This window comes from Nuphar pumila, chromosome 16, assembly GCF_984573655.1.
Source record: "Nuphar pumila chromosome 16, dmNupPumi1.hap1.1, whole genome shotgun sequence".
NCBI lineage: Eukaryota > Viridiplantae > Streptophyta > Magnoliopsida > Nymphaeales > Nymphaeaceae > Nuphar > Nuphar pumila.
The window spans coordinates 8,527,876-8,544,808 of NC_143264.1; the positions used below are offsets into that span (position 1 = coordinate 8,527,876).

The following is a 16,933-nucleotide window of genomic DNA, read 5'->3' on the forward strand; positions in this document are numbered from 1 at the left end:
CTTAGCCTCTATAGAATATCCTCATATGTGCATGTAAGACAAAGATGGTTTTCTACCTGTCCACAACTCATAGGGAGCTTTAAGCATAAATTTTGTAGATACCTTATTTAAAATATGCACAGTTGTCTTTAAAGCTTCACCCCACAACTTAATGGAAAGAGTTGAATAATTAACATAGCTTTGACCATTTTTTTAAGCGTATGATTTTTTCTTTCAGCTACATCATTCTGATAAGCACTACCAGGCATGATATATTGAGGCACAATGCCTTTCTCTTTGAGAAATCGAGGTAATGGTTCTTCTCTTTGCCCCATCTCAGTAAACCTATCCTAATATTTGTCACTTTTATCAGACCTGACTATTTTAATAACTTTATCAGTTTGTTTCTCTACTTCTTTCTTAAATTCCTTAAACATCTGAAAAATATTAGATTTTTAATAAATCAAGTAAAGATACATATACCGTGAATAGTCATTAATAAAAGTGATAAAATATTTTTCGCATGTGTAACAGAGGGTAAAAAATCCATATATGTCCGTATGGACTATCTTCAATATCTCACTACTATGTTTGGCACCATCTTTATATGTGTTTGTATGCTTAGCCATTATGCAATTAACACACGGGTCATTGTTGGTAAAATCTAGAGATTTCAAGATCCCTTCATTTACAAATCTCTTTATTCTCTTTTCAGAGATATAGCCCAACCTTCGATACCAAAGCATGTAGGATTTATCATTAATCATGCTACGTTTATTTTCAACCAATGTGTATTCAGAAGTCAAAGACTCTTGAGTTTGAATCTTTACGTTTAATTTATACAAACCATCACAAACTAATGCAAAACCAATTTCAATAGAATTTCTGTAAATGAATAACTTAGAATTTTTAAATTTAAAGCAATATCCAAATTTATCCAATCTTGAAATTGAAATTAAGTTTCTACTATATGATGGAACATAAAAGACATCATGAAGATCCAAATCTATGCTTATATCTAAAGTGATCATGCAGGTCCCAACACCCTTTACATGTGAATGCATCTTGTTACCTGAATAGATGTTCTTCTTATGCATTGTTGGTTTCTTTCTGCTCAGGAATAACTGTAGACAGTTAGAAATATGAACAGTAACACCATAGTCAATCCACCAGCTATTTTTAAGAATTTGTAATAAATTATATTCATGAGAAATAAATGACAAATTACCTTTATTTTTCAACCACTTTTTATACTTTATGTAATTTGTCTTCCTATGTCCCTTCTTCTTGCAAAAGAATCACTTTATAGGAGCAGAGTCAGATTACTTGCTTTGTGATGTCTTATCCCCTGCTGTCTTCTTCTTAGCATTTTTTTAATGCATTCTTCTTCGGTCATATCTTGGGTCCATGAGAAGCCATATGTGCACTCTGCACCTTCTCTCATTTCAATCTCTCTTCTTCTTCAACACACTTGGACATAAGTTTATTGAATGCTCATTCATTATTATGTGTATTATAAGAGATTTTGAAATGTTTGTATTCTAAGGGTAAGGACGCTAGAACTAAATGTACTAGGAATGAATCAGAAATGGTCAGCTTCATGTCATTCAGCTGAGAAGATATATTCCTCATTTCCAAAATGTGCTGGCGAATATCCTCCCTCTCTAATATATTTCATAGATATAAGCTTTGGCATTAGGGTACTGACTCTGGCCTTATTTTAACTCACGAATTATGCTTCAATAGTACTAAAAAATTCTCTCATTGTTCTGCATTGTGGGATAGCACTGCGAATATTTTTAGCCACCTTAGATTGCAGAAACAACAGACTAAGCCTATTCGAGCGCTCCCACTTCTCAAAAACACTCTTTTGTCCAACGATGCTTTGATCAGTCAGGGCAGCAGGTTCATCTATCCTTAAGGCCAGATCTAAATCCATATACCATAATAAAAAAATAACAGTTTTTTTTTCAATCACTAAAGTTTGATCCATCTAGAAAAGAAATACAACTAGAGTCATCTACAATCACAGAACTAGAAACTGTACGACAAAAGACATGTATCAAAAAGCATTCATACAAGACAAAACTTAATGAAAAAAGTAATAAATAAATAAAGACCCTTGATATGCTTATTTCTTGGGGAGTATAGAGGGTCATTGAAACCTTACTTTGGTAAGAGCTTCAATACACAAAACCACTATGCCTACCGACCATATTTGGTAAAACTAAGGCTCTTGTGAAGCTAGACCATCTACACAAGGTACCTTTGGATATACATGTATGATGTATCTCAACACATTTACCTTATTTTACCCTACCTAAATTCTAAACACGATAAAAACTTTCTTTTGGTCATTTATCGTTTCATGAATCTAAGTACAACGTTTTATATTGGCTAAAGTTGTATGATAGTATTGGAATTTTCGACAACATACACGTATTCAGTCACTTTGGTAACATGAATTCACTAAATTATCTAACCACTCTTAATGCCAACATTGAATATTCATAAACAGATGAAGTAAAGCTTTAATCATTGTTGTAACTTAATGCTTATGCCCGTAAATCAAAGAAAAAACATCTATTCATATCAAAAAATTGATAAACTGATGAAACAAAGGCTTAAAACAGTCATCAATTAATTGAATCAGTTCTCTATCCTTATGATCCAATGATAAAACCTCTGGACCGATGACATTCTCTTGAATTGGTCCCAAAACGGAAAGAACCGGTCAAAAGACCCCTAAACTGGTCTTAAAATTAAAAGAACCGGTCTGGACCCCTGAATCGGTTTCAAAACTCATTGAATCAGGTCTGTAACAGTTTGAATCGGTCTCTACTACAGTGAACCAGTCTTAGGTGACTGAAAACCGGTTCCAGAGAGACCCAGGTCGGTCCATAAACAAGCCGAACCGGTTGGGACAGTTTGGGCATTATTACAGTATATTAGATCCAGTTTTGTCATGCTGACGGATTCAGAACCATATAATTCAGTTTTAACCGAATTATGGATCTGTCACTGAAAGAACCGAATCTAACTTACCCGAATTTGATCCAGATATCAATTGATTTTTGGATTCAAATTCTGAGACCCGCAGTCCCATATCTGGATCCAACCCGATAGACGTTATGGGTTGGTACATGTCAACTAATTTGGATCTAAACTATAACCCAATCCAAAAGAACATAGTGGATCGGGCTTGGATCCAGAAACCCGACTCGAATCCAAAATCAAAGTGAGTCTAGGTCACAAGGATTTTGGATCCCTTACTCGAGAACCGGATCTGATCCAAATGGCATTTATGGATCGGTACGGGTAAGTTGAATTTAGATCCAATTGTGGATCTGATCCCTCATCCAAATCATGGATCTGATCCAGCTGGCTTTATGGATCAGTTTGGGTGGGGTGAGTCTGGATCCAAAAAGGGACCTGACCCGAATCAATAAGAAAACCAGATTTACGAAACAGGGTTTCAAAAACCCTATTTCCCAATCTTCTTCTCTCTCCCTTCCTCAGAGAACGTCGTTGTCGTCTCCGACGGTCCGACAACCCAATGGTCGCTGGCGACCCCGTCGGCATGGATGTGGCACACTTCACCATTAGTGGCCCGATGGTCATCTCCTTCGATGGTGGTAGAGGCGACTTCATCCGCGGCTGGGCATTCTGTAGAGGTCCAACGACTGGAAAGTCGTCGGTGACAATGCTGACATCTCTGCAGTGCCCCTCAAGGAAAAGGAAGAATAATCAACTATTGTGGTTCTCGATTGACACCCAAAATGGAGGTAAATGAATTTTTTGGGGGCATTTTCGGGAAGAAGTTGGCTCCTCAACCGACATCACCGGAAAACAACAATAGATCGTCGACCTAGTCTTGATTATGGCATTTGCCCCTTTCTACCTTTAAAATTTGACCATGTTGAACTACCGGATGATGGCGGGTGGTTGGCGTGGGACGAGCTTTTCTCCTCAGCCGGACTACTGTCCTCCAATGAGCCCAGGCTCCCTTTAACAGTCTGTGAGCAGGAACACTCTTCCCTCTAAATGAAAAAAATACCAGATGGAAAGGTAAAGTCTCTCAACCTTTTTCCTTTATATTTTTTCTCTCTTTTATAGGTGCAACAGGGGATCAACTTGCGTAACCATTCCCTCCCATGATTCTGCGCATGTTTATCAGAAGGAACACAAGTATTGGGAGGTTGTCCACATCGTGGGTAACTGCCACTCACCGTGGCTTATCCCAACAATTATGATTTCTTATTTTTTTCTTAATTTTTTATATTTGATTAGGGTTTGAAATAAGGGTTTTTATATTTTTATTATGGCTTATTTAGGGTTTCTTTGATTTTATGGCTTATTTATAGTTTATTTTTCTTGTAGTTTAGGGTTTTTGTCTATTTTCTTGCATTTTAGGGTTTTATAATTTGTATATGAAAAGTTATGCATTCTTATTTATTCTCAAATTATCGAAAATTTAAACATTTGTTTTGTACTTGGATCCAGATTGAAGTGTTTGCCCAATGACCACCTCTAGTTAGGCTTAGGCAGAACCCCTAGCAGATTGGATGAATTAAATGTGTGAGCTTGTCTTTTATCTGCTCAAAACTAGTCACTTGCTGCGAACCCATCAATCTTTGGCCTATGGTAGTGGTGAAGTTCTGATTTTGCCGTAATTCTGGAATCGTATTCGAGTTCAATGGTGTTCTAGATTATGCAAAATTGAGTGAAACTTTCTGTTGGTATATCATTGATTTTATATTATCATCAAATTTTTGTTTCTCATTTTAGATTTTTGAGGGCAGGAACTATCTCACTTTTGATGTTTCTTATGAGATCAAACTATACATCACCTGTTTAGGATAGAACCCTATAGAGTTAACCTCTTGACAAAGAACTAGCTCAATTTTGTATTATCATCAAAGTTTCTTTCTCAGACTAGGTTTTTGAGGGCATGAACTAGCTCACTTTTGTTGTTTTCAAGCTTGAAGTTGTATGAGATCAAACTCTAGACCCGTTTAGGATAGAAACTTGCTTCTCTTGACAAAGAACTAGCTCAATTTTGTGTTGTCATCATTTTTTGTTTCTCATTCTAGGTTTTTGAGGGCAGAAACTAACTCACTTGTGTTGTTGTCAAACTAGAAGTTGTATGAGATCAAACTCTACATCACCTGTTTAGGGTATAGTCCTATAAAGTGAACCTTTTGACAAAGAACTTGGTTAAGATAGAATTTAGATTTGTCTAATTAGACTTGGTCTGAGTTTAGATCAATGTTTTCTGTCAGATTTGTGTTTCAGCTTGGATTTGATCGAAATGTTTGCTTTCTACAAGTAAAACCTTCTCTCCTGGGATCCAGTATTACCATATAAAATTCAAATCTAGATTCGACTCTATTTTGTTGTATCTGAATCGGGTTGATACTCTGGTTTTGGAACAACTGCTTCAAAGCCAAATCTGAAACCATGATCCAGGGGCTACCAATTTCCACCCCTAGCTTTGAGTCTAATAAACAACTATGAAAGTTGTTTTTCTATTCTGGCTGTGGCTGGATACCATCTTCTTGGTAAGTAGGCTTAAGTTGATCTGATCGAATTGGACCTATTGCTATGAACCAGTTTAAGAGATAATTTTCCTAATAGGATGACTTGCTTTTAGGGCTGGAAAACGAGACGAGCTGCTCACAGTCCGTCTCCTGATAAGCTCATAAAGAGCTTGTTTGAACTCTTAAGATAGGCTCAACATGCCGAACAAGAATATGTTTTTGGTTCAGTTCTTACAAGCATGTTAAGTAGCATTAAATATATTATACATATATTTCATATCACATAATGCAGTTTAAAATAAATAGTTGAAGTGTTCAGCTTGCAATAGCAGTTTAGAAATCAAGTGTTGTTGCTTCCGACGCTAAAACATTATATTTTTTGTATGCAAGTGAAAAGAATGACTTAACACACTTTTCTATGGTGCGCAATATGCATTAGCGTTTCATTAGAAATAGTTAAATACATGAGTTTGTATACATGGTACAATTGTAACTATACAAGTGAAAGTGTTAACTAATAGAACATGCTTTATCGTGTGTTGATCCTTTTTCCTGATTTGTAGGCTGTGAACTCAAGCTTGAATTTGAAATTTGATTTGTCTTCTTGATTTGGAGGCTTGCTTGATTTGTCTTCCTGATTTGTAGACTGGACTTGTGAACCGATATTTGAATTTGAATACTCCCCCTCAAGTTGGGCGTGTGGGTCAAACACACCCAACTTGGTCTTAAGTGCAGAGAATACTGATTGGTTCAGTGCCTTGGTAAATATATCAGCTAGCTGGGATGAAGAAGGGATGTAATATGTCTGAATGGAGCCAATTTGAATCTTGTCACGAATGAGGTGACAATCAAGTTCGATGTGTTTTGTTTGTTCATGAAAGACAAGATTTGCAGTGATATGGAGAGCCGCTTGATTGTCACAATATAACTGCATTGGTTGAGTATGATTGACATCCAGATCTGAGAGGAGATATTTCAGCCAAGTGAGCTCATAGCTGGTTGTATCCATGGACCAATATTCAACTTCAACTGAAGATCATGAAACTGTGGTTTGTTTCTTGGTGCGCCATGACAAGAGGCTTGTGTCGAGCATCATGCAGAATCCAGTTGTGGACCGTCGAGTTATTGGGCATGCGGCCCAATCAGAGTCACAATGACCAATGAGTTGTAAAGAACTTGTGCTAGATAGAAGAATTCCTTGTCCCAGAGTGTTCTTGAGATATCTAACGAGATAAAGAGCTGCATTCATGTGTAGTTGTCGTGGCATGCCCATAAATTGGCTTAGAGTATGTACCACATACATTATATCGGATCTGGTTATTATGAGGTAGATAAGCTTTCCAATGAGTCTTTTATAGGCACTTCGTCTTGAAGTTGATACCCAACATCATTAGTGAGTTTGTAGAGGGAGCCCATGGGAACAAAAGATGGTCGAGCACCCAGATATCCAACTTGATCAATGATGTCGAGTTTGAGTTGAGATAAAAATATCCCTTTTTTATGATCGTGCCACTTCAATACCAATAAAGTATTTAATCACTCCAAGGTCTTTAAGTTGAAAGCGATGATTGATATTGGCCTTGAGAAGCTGGATGTAATTGAGATCATTGCCAGCTAAGATAATGTCATCGACATATATTAAGACCAAGGTAAGTGAAGCACCTCTTTTGCGTGAGAATAGTGAATAATCAGCTTTGGATTGAGCAAATCCTAATTGGATCAAATAACACGATAACTTTGAAAACCAGTTGTAGGATGATTGTTTGAGGCCGTATATAGACTTGTGTAGTCTACAAACAAGATTCTTCCCTTTTCGTGAAAAGCCTGACGGTACTTGCATATAGACTTCTTCATGTAAGGCTCCATGTAAAAATGCGTTATTCACATCGATTTGATAGAGGTGCCAATTTTGAATAGTTGCGATGGCGAGCAGACACCAAACGATGGTAATTTTGGCAACTAGTGTGTATGTGTCATGATAGTCCAATCCGTAAATTTGTGTGAATCCACTTGCTACTAGTTGAGCCTTGTGATGCTCAATGAACCCGTCAGATTTATATTTCGTTTTATAAACCCATTTGCAACTGATGGCTTGTTTGTCTGGAGGCAATGTGACCAGCGACCAAGTGTGATTGTCTTCCATAGCACAAATTTTTTTTGCCATTGCGTCTTGCCAATGTTGATGTTTCATGGCTTGGGTCAAACTCTTTGGATCTGAGGTCTGAGTGATGGCTACAAGGAACACTTGGTCGGATGGTGAGAATTTATTGTATCCGAGATATTTGGAAATGGGATAGCAAGTACCTTTCGAAGTCCCACTTGAATTTGTTGATTGTGAGTGGGTAGTGGCATAGCTGCATATATAATCAGAGAGATATGATGGACGGTTGCGATGATGTGAAGACCGGCGAGATTGATTGGTTGGTGAGTCATGTTGAGGAATGTAGTTGGTGTGGTCAAAAGGGTAATCGAAACTGGGTGACCTGGGTATGGTGATTGGATTAGGTCCCATTTCAGGCAATTCTATTGGTAGTTTGGGGATGACATACCTATCATCAGTGGAATCACAATTATTTTGAAAAGGAAAGTTATTTTCATAAAATTTTACATCACGGTTTATGAAAATATTTTGGTTATCAAGATCATATAATTTATAACCCTTTTCACTGTAAGGATATCCAATGAATATGCACTTACGGACACGTGCATTGAATTTGTGAGAAGCGTGTATATTGTGCGCATAACATAGGCACCCAAAAATTCTGAGGTGATGATAATTGAGCATTTTCTTGTATAGAATCTCATATGGTGATTTTTCATTGAGCGGTTGAAATGGAAAATGCTTTATAAGGTAGGTTGAGATCCATATATACATTCTTCCCAGAATTTGATGGGTAAATTTCCTTGAAATCTTAACGCACGGGCAATATTGAGCAAATCTCTATGTTTTTGTTCAACGACCCCATTTTGTTGAGGCATTGCAACACAGTTGTGCTGGTGATTGATTCCCTTTTTGGCCAAAAATAGGATCATTTCATTTCATTTTTTTTTTGCCATTGTCGGATCGAATGTTTAAAAGTTGAGTTTGAAATTGCATCAAAATGAGAGAAAGAAAATGTTGAATGAAACCAAACATTTCGGATTTGTAGCGCATCAAATAAATTCAAGTGTTCAGACTAAAATCATCGACAATGGTGAGAAAATATCGTGCTCCATTTGTGGATGATATGTGATACGGTCCCCAAACATCCCAATAAATCAATTGAATGGGATTGTGGGTGGATATTGAACTTTGAGGGAAGGGCAATCTAGATTGCTTAGCCTTGTGACAAATAGAGAAAGGATCATGAATGAAACTAGCTGAAATTTTATTTGAATTAATCAAAGGGCTAATTCTAGAGCTTGACAAGTGTCCAAGTCTAAAATGCCAAAGAGAAGGTGAATTGACATTCAAAGCAACTTTACCATCCATCTCGAAAATATATAGTCCATTATGCATAATACCTACTCCAATCTTCATCTTCAAGTGAGGGTCCTGCAAAATACAATGATCTTTCTTGAATATGATTTCACAATTGTTATCTCGAATAAGCTTGCTAACGTATATTAGATTGAACTGAAAATTTAGAATGCATAGAACATTGGACAAGGTAATATTGGGTGACAGCTCGACATTACCAAAATGTGAAACTTGACTGGTTGATCCATTAGGCATCCCTACAGGTGGACATCTAAATGGTACAAGAGAAATTAAGTTGTGAATGCTATTGGTCATATGATCGGTTGCACCTATATCTATGACCCACATTTGATTTGTGGACAGAAATGCATACTTGGGTTGAGAGGAGAGTATACCTGCAAGATTCGCTATAAGGTTTAGGTTACCTTGGCTTATGAGAGCCATGATTTTCTCATACTGATCTGGAGTAAACTGCAATTGGGGGTTTATATTTGCAACATTGGCACTAACATCATTGACATTGGCCCGTGTCGAAGAAGATTCTCCTTGACGTGGTGGGAAGCCATGAATATAAAAGCATTTAGCTTTAATGTGGCCGAGCTTTCAACAATGCCCGCACTTTGGCCTAGGACGATTTGGTTGCCCTTTTTTGTTAATTTCTCAGCCGAAAAATGTTTTAACGGCAGTTGTAATTTCAGTCGGTGCACCAACTGACTCGGACATTGATATACTTCTTACGTCACACTGTCGTTCTTCTTGAATAACTAGTGCATACGCCTTGGCGACAAAAGGCATGGGCTCCATGAGAAGGAGTTGGCTGCGAATAGCGCCGAAGCTATCGTTGAGTCCCATAAGAAACTGAATAAGATGTCCTTGTTGTTGTACATCATTTAAGCATTCTATGGCTCCACACAAACATGTGGGGATCAGAATGTATGTGGATAACTCATCCCACATTCCTTTGAGTTTATTGAAGTATATGGATACAGAACCTTGCATTTGCTTATGGTTGATGATCTCGTGTTGAATTCGATATATTTGGGGGCCGTTGGACTGTGAGAACCGATCTTCGAGTTCATTCCAGGCTTCTACTGCAGTTTCGACATATATCATGCTTGTCGCAAGGTCCTTGTGAATGACATTAAGGATCCACGATAGTACTATGTTGTTGCACATTTTCCAAGTAGCTGCATCAGACGAGGATGATTCAGGCTTTGGTATTGATCCATCAACAAAGTCGAGTTTTTTTTTCGCGTTGGGCGTCATACACATGGCGCGATGCCATACAAAATAGTTGTTTCCAACTAATGGTTGTGAAACCAAACTGGTTCCAGGGTTGTAAGATGGATGAAGATAAAATGACGATTCTACACTTGTCGAGGATGTGGTCAAAATTGAATTGTTGTGGGGAAAGGTTGAACTTGACACCATCGATAATGCTCAAATTGTTCGTATGCTCTGATACCATAAAAAGAATGACTTAACGCACTTTTCTGTGATGCGCAATATGCATTAGCGTTTCATTAGAAACAGTTAAATACATGAGTTTGTATACATGGTACAACTGTAACTATACAAGTGAAAGTGTTAACTAACAAAACATGTTTTATCGTGTGTTGATCCTTTTTCCAGATTTGTAAGCTATAAACTCAAGCTTGAATTTGAATTCGATTTGTCTTCCTAATTTGGAGGCTGACTCGATTTGTCTTCTTGATTTGTAGGCTGGACTTGTGAACCGGTATTTGAATTTGAATAGCAAGTAAGCTTGATCTTGGTTTGACAGGAGTCCAATTCATATTACTTCCAGCTTTAAGACAATGTGTGTGTGTGTGTGTGAGCTCAGCTCGACTCACCAAAACCTCTACACTTGGTCAAGCTGCAATATGAAGACAGTGTTTTTGGTAGACATGAGTTATCCGTGAATTAACTAATTTGCAACATCCAAACAGAATTTGCCCCAAGGGCTTTGGTGCTGTGGAGGGGGGTTTAGCCACTAGACGGGTGGTCAGGATTCCATTCCCATAAGTGTCAAACCCCTTGCATTAATGAGGGCAAGGGATAAGCCCTTTCTCAGCCGAAAGCTGGACGAATCACTCGGGGAAGAGGTGCGCCACAGGTTTACACCGTCGGGAAAGTGACCGTAAGTATGGCGGGCTTAGACAGCATGACTAGGTCTCTGATCTCGAGGGTGGTTTCCCGTCCTTCATGGAAAAAAAAAACTCCAAGAACAATTTTCTTTGCTATGCTGGATGCCAGACTGTAAAAGTAGTTCTTGATTAAGAAAACAAGATGAATTCATCTTAGACTTATACCTGAATAACGAAATTACCAAAATGATTGGATATATTTTAGAAGATTTTTTTTTTTAATTCTTTCACCCCATTTTGGAATACTTGAGAACCCAGTAAAAAAGATGTTTTGAAACTGTTTCTGTTGCCAACAACTTATTTGTAGGGCTGATATGAGAGGAGAAATAAGGCCCTGAAATTCAGTATTATACCTCAAAATGGAACAGTCTTGAGATCCTGGTCTTTAAAGATGTTAAGGTAAAATTTTGCTCAAGGCATGTTTGGTTAACTTTGATCTCTGAGATATTCTGAAATCCTAGGCTTCGATATCTTGGAATCTTACATGTTATGAGTTTTAATTAGACCTAAAATCTAATGTTTGATGATTGTTGGATGAGAGAGAGAGAAAAAGAAACATGAATATGACCTGACCTTTCCATTCGGGATAAAGACTCATGAATTGAAGGATACTTTTGAGTCTCAAATTAAAGGATTTGATTTACCATGTCTGCAAAAACATATGAATTTGATATGGGACTGGTGAGAAATTACATGCAGAGCAGAGACGTGGCATTCAGCCTACACCCTTGATCTTTTTAACCTTAAAGCTCTGTCTGGGAGCATGGCATTGAGATGGAATCTAAACCATAGTCACCAATATTGTTCTCGGCAATTTCTCGGCAAGGTTTTTCTAGCAAGTCCCTTTTAGTTGTTTTTTCTCAAAAAAATCTCAAGAAAATACCAGAAATTTTAACATTTGAAATATATAATGAATAATAAAAAGCTAAGAAATAACAGGTTTTATGACATTTTTCTTGAAAAATATAAAACAATTAGAAAAGATTTTAAATTATAAAAGAAACAAAAAATACTTAAAATGTATAAAAAAGAAGTTTTTGAAAATCTTGTGAAATATTTACCCAAGAAAATATCTCCATAATATTTTAGGTTATTGATGATATTTTGAAAATATTGAAAAAATATCAGCTGACCTTGAAATACTGATAATATCATTGACATTTTCAAAATATAGGCGATACAGATGACTATGATCTACAAAGGCCAACTTATTGGACCAGCAGGCAGGCTATTTTATCTTTAGAACAAGTATATAGGCATTAAAAGATCTAACTGTCAGCTACATAGTGAAAGCAACTTTTATTGTTATCATATGCCCCATTTGACTTACCAGGAAATATGAATTATATGAGTTACTGAATGCTTACAGACAAGGGTTCCTCTTGACATATTCCCAGCAATCCCCATCTCTCTTTCTCTTTCTGCTAACACACGCAACACAGACGCACATGAAAGTGACAAATTTTCTTTTTAAAAACTTTGACCTACTGTCGCTTAAAGTTGCAATTACTATGACCTACTACTGGGAGAAAAAAAAAAACAAGATAGTGATCGAGGGCCCATAGCTTTGGAACTCAAGGCCCAAACCTGCCCCTCTGTCATAAGCACACATAATGCCAAAGCAACACATGATGGAAAAATGAATTATTTGCCAAAAGGACTTGGTTGGTGGTCCTCTCTCTCTCTCTCTCTCTACACTGCACGTCTTCCACAATGACAATCCATGAGCATTACTGGACTGGTCTCCTGAAGGTCTTGGACTTGAAGAAAAACGACAATATTGACTTTGATGCAGAAAAGAGAACAAGAATATGATTTCAAGCATGGCCTCCAATTGTCTCAATGAATCATGATGCATAAGTAGATCCAGTAAAGGTTTCTCAAAAAAAAAAAAAAAGATCCAGTAAAGGGGCAAATGACTAACAGTAACAGCTAGTTTTCAGATCTATTCAAAGTCATATTTCTGTTGGCTATGAACATTCATTTAGGCAACAGATGATGATCACCCTGACCCCAAAGATAAAAGTAGTTTGTCTCCTTGTGATAATCAAGCTGATTACGATTCATGGACAAATATATTCTAGCTCATTCTCTTTGAGAACTCTTCAATTATATGCAACTACAAGAGTAATATTCTAAGCCCATTAGAAACCTATAGCCATGATTCTAGTACATCTTTCCATTATATCAAATGAATTAAATATACATATCATTATTATACATTAGTAAGCATGACAAAACATGAATTTGTATGATATGTACCATTCAAAAAGTGTAGAGGCAAGAGAGGCCTAGTCCTCAGATGGCTCCTATGTCAAAAGGAGCTGCAAACAGTTTCTGTACTTCTTTGTTCTCTGGAAAGAACAGCATGTCCCAATAAACCAATTCCCCAGAAAGAAAGATATTTAGCTGTAGATTTTGATGCAATACTGTCAAGGTCCAGATGTCCATGGGCTTGTGAACTAGAACTGAACCCAAAACTTCACTGTTATGATCGTCTGAATCAGATTGAAGAATCCTCTTGGGTCCTCAGCATCTTGAGAAAATTGGCCGACATTACAGAATGTATCAACTCATTTGCTCCCCAATCAAGTCCAAGCCAACAACCAGAAATGAAACTCCTTGGAATAGAAGGAAATAGAAATGGATGCCTTGAGCAGACAATAGGCTTCTTACTGCTGCTGTGAGGAGGAGGAGAGCAAGTGCCAGCTCCTTACGGTACACACGATTGGCCTTCTTTTTGGGAGGAGAAGCTTCTTCCTGTTCTCTCAATTTGTTTAGCATGTCTAAGCCAGATTCTGAAGTTTTTCTGTGGATCTGCTGCTGCTTCAAATTTGCTGATTCCCTCTCTGCAACTGTTAATAAATCTGTTTCTGAAGACCTCCCAGACCTCTTCTGCTGCTTCAAATTTACTGATTCACTCTCCACTAATAAATCTATTTCTGATGACCTTCCAGTCTTCTTTGTAACAACCCATTCATAAGCACTCCCCAATTGAAATAGTCCAGAGATCATTGCATTGAATTTTGTCACAGACATGGTGTTCTCAAACAGTAGGTAAGGTACCACAAAAGGAAACGACCTCGGAGCAGGTAGAATGTTTAAGAGTGACATGAAAACAGGAACATAACAGATAACCCATAATGGCAACTCAGCCTCAGGTATGAACATTGTCAAAGGAAGAATAATGCAGAAAAGTGTAAACGAATAGAATGGGAGGATCAATTTCCTCAACAGAAAGAAGAGGAATATCAGATTGGCCTTCTTCCAAAATGATATCTGCATGCAGCACATTAACAAGAGTAGTACAATGGTGATTAGGTATCGTACAGCAAAGTTGCAAGTACCAGTAAATGGGGTCAGATAAAAACCTTGGAAGCTATGATATCAGGAAGGCATAACCGGAAAAGCTGCATCGGACCAGAATGCCAACGGTGCTGCTGCTTGCGGTATGCTTCATAAGATTCTGGAAGTTCACAGAGGACCTAAAGCCATTCACAAAGTAGGATATATTTTTAAATTCTACGTAACGTACAAAAGTATCATAAAATTAAGGAAAGCAGCAGCAGTAGTAGAAAGAACAATTGATTAAAGCACCTTAACATCATTAAGGAAGATAAACTTCCATCCCTTGAGATGAGCACGGACTGCAATGTCCATATCCTCCACAGTTGTGCGCTCGAGCCAACCACCTGAATCCTCCAGGGCTTTGATTCTCCACACACCAGAAGTTCCATTGAACCCAAAAAAGTTCAGGAAAACACCATTAACTTGCTGCTCCACCTCAAAATGAAAACAGAGGTTGATGTATTGAAGCCTAGTAAGCAGATTTTCATCTTTATTCACAAAAGACCACCTAGCTTGAACAAGGCCCAGATCAGGATTCCCCTGCGTCAGAAGAAACATAGAGCTCAACCTTACTTTATAGTTTATACACACCAGAGTCTTTGGCTTTACACTTTGAAAAGGTTGTGGGTATACCTTGAAATATGGTATAGTCTGTTTCAGAAAATCAGGATTAGGCTGGAAGTCTGCATCGAAAATAGCAACGAATTCATAGTCCTTGACATAGTCACAAGCCATTGCAGACTTGAGATTGCCAGCTTTATATCCAGTCCTGATGAAACGATGGCGATACAGTATGTTCACTCCTTTCTGACTCCACTTTGAAACTTCATTCTTTATCAGCCGCTGTACGCTTTCTTCATCCGAATCGTCTAAAACCTGTATCAACAGCCTGTCTTTTGGCCAATCCAAATGACAAACAGCCGAGATTGACTGCTCGTATACCTAAACACCACAACCAAAGTCCATTGAGGAAATCAAACAAGCAATACCAACACAAGACACAGATCTAATGCTAAGGCAATTCAATGTGCTTTCTACTTTTCTACACAATGACCCCAATCCTCACCCAAATCACTAATGATTGATAGCTAGCATATACAGTAAGTCACTAATCACAGAGTAAAATACTTTTCCAGAATTTCATGATTAAAACTTTTAACATCACAATTCTCAATGAGTTTCTACCATGCTTGGTTATCAGGGGTTTCTAGTTTCACCCTGGTGGTGGTTAATCATCATGGAATTGGGAAACTTTCTGAATCCACAGGAATCAAAATGAACCTTTTACACATAAAAATTCTAATCCAGTTAGTCCAGATGGGTCATTCCGCAACATGTTGAAAAATAATTAAACCAAAACAAAAATCATGGCGAAAGAGGTAATCCAAACATTAGCTCCAAACTCCTTGAAACCCAAATCCAACCAAGTAGACAACAGGTAATGGAATAGCATATGCAGAAAAAAATTACCTCTCTTTCATTACACATTGGGATTTGAAGAAGAACCATTGGAAGATCTGATCCCTGGCCCTCAACATCTCCAGATCCAAGCACCTCCCCTTCTGCCAGCCTTGGTTTAATCTTCTTGAACTTAATCCAGAAGCACCCAAGACACAAGACCACCCTATCCACAGACTGAATCATAAACAGAACGACACAGAAATCTGAAAGGAACTTGATGGGTCTTGCAATGTAATCTGCCCTGAAGGCCAACCACTGAAGGTAGACCCAATGCAAGAACCCTTCAATCTCAGAGGGCCTAATCACCCTCAGGCTGTGGGCATACCACCCCTTGAAATGGGCAACTAATTCAAAAGCCAGAACTACCATGGCAGCCATCAAAAAACCCCTAATGAACCTCAAAAGCCTCCCTTTATAGCTGGGCCTCTCATCCCCATTGGAAAGCAGGCGCCTTTTGGCATATGAGACCCTGCTGAAGGCAGCAGAGAAGACCCAAAACAGAGAAGAGAATGTCTTCTGGATCTTCAGGAGGAAAACCCAGCTGAATTGCTTCATGTTCTTCACCCTCTGCTTGTCCTTCAAAGAAGGGGTTGTGGGTGGTGGTGGTGGTGGGGTGATCTCCACCAATGAGAAGTTGTTGGGGTTCTCCATTGTCACCACCAATGGGGTCCCTCCCTTGCTGCTCTGCTTTGCAAACCCTGAAAAATCAAAACTTGATGGCATTTTCTTCCTCTTCTGGGGTCTTCTGGTTATGGAAGTCCAATACTAAGAACACCCACCAGAGAGGAATGGAAGAAGAAGAAGAAGACAACCAACCATCAAACCTCTTCATTACTAATATAGATCTATTGTACATCATAGGTGTAGTAAGTTTCTTTTTTCACCTATGAGATGCCAAGAGAAGGCCAAAAGGTGATGTTGGTAATTAGATTTGGGGTCATTACAAAATGAATCTAAAGCACTATACTTATTACATTCAGATTTATTTTTGGGGAGGA

The 16,933-nt window shown here is 38.0% G+C and overlaps 1 protein-coding gene across 1 annotated transcript; it reads right to left on the reverse strand.

The window, feature by feature from the left end:
• Nucleotides 1–13,281: 13,281 nt before the first annotated feature.
• Nucleotides 13,282–16,592, reverse strand: LOC149812863 (putative xyloglucan glycosyltransferase 8). Its single transcript, XM_089991849.1, has 6 exons — nucleotides 15,945–16,592; nucleotides 15,108–15,416; nucleotides 14,724–15,014; nucleotides 14,498–14,611; nucleotides 14,077–14,405; nucleotides 13,282–14,007 (listed from the first exon to the last, which is right to left on the reverse strand). Exons 1-6 carry the CDS (start codon nucleotides 16,584–16,586, stop codon nucleotides 13,695–13,697), a joined length of 1,998 nt encoding a protein of 665 aa, XP_089847975.1. The 5' UTR covers nucleotides 16,587–16,592; the 3' UTR covers nucleotides 13,282–13,694.
• Between the last annotated feature and the right edge of the window lie 341 nt (nucleotides 16,593–16,933).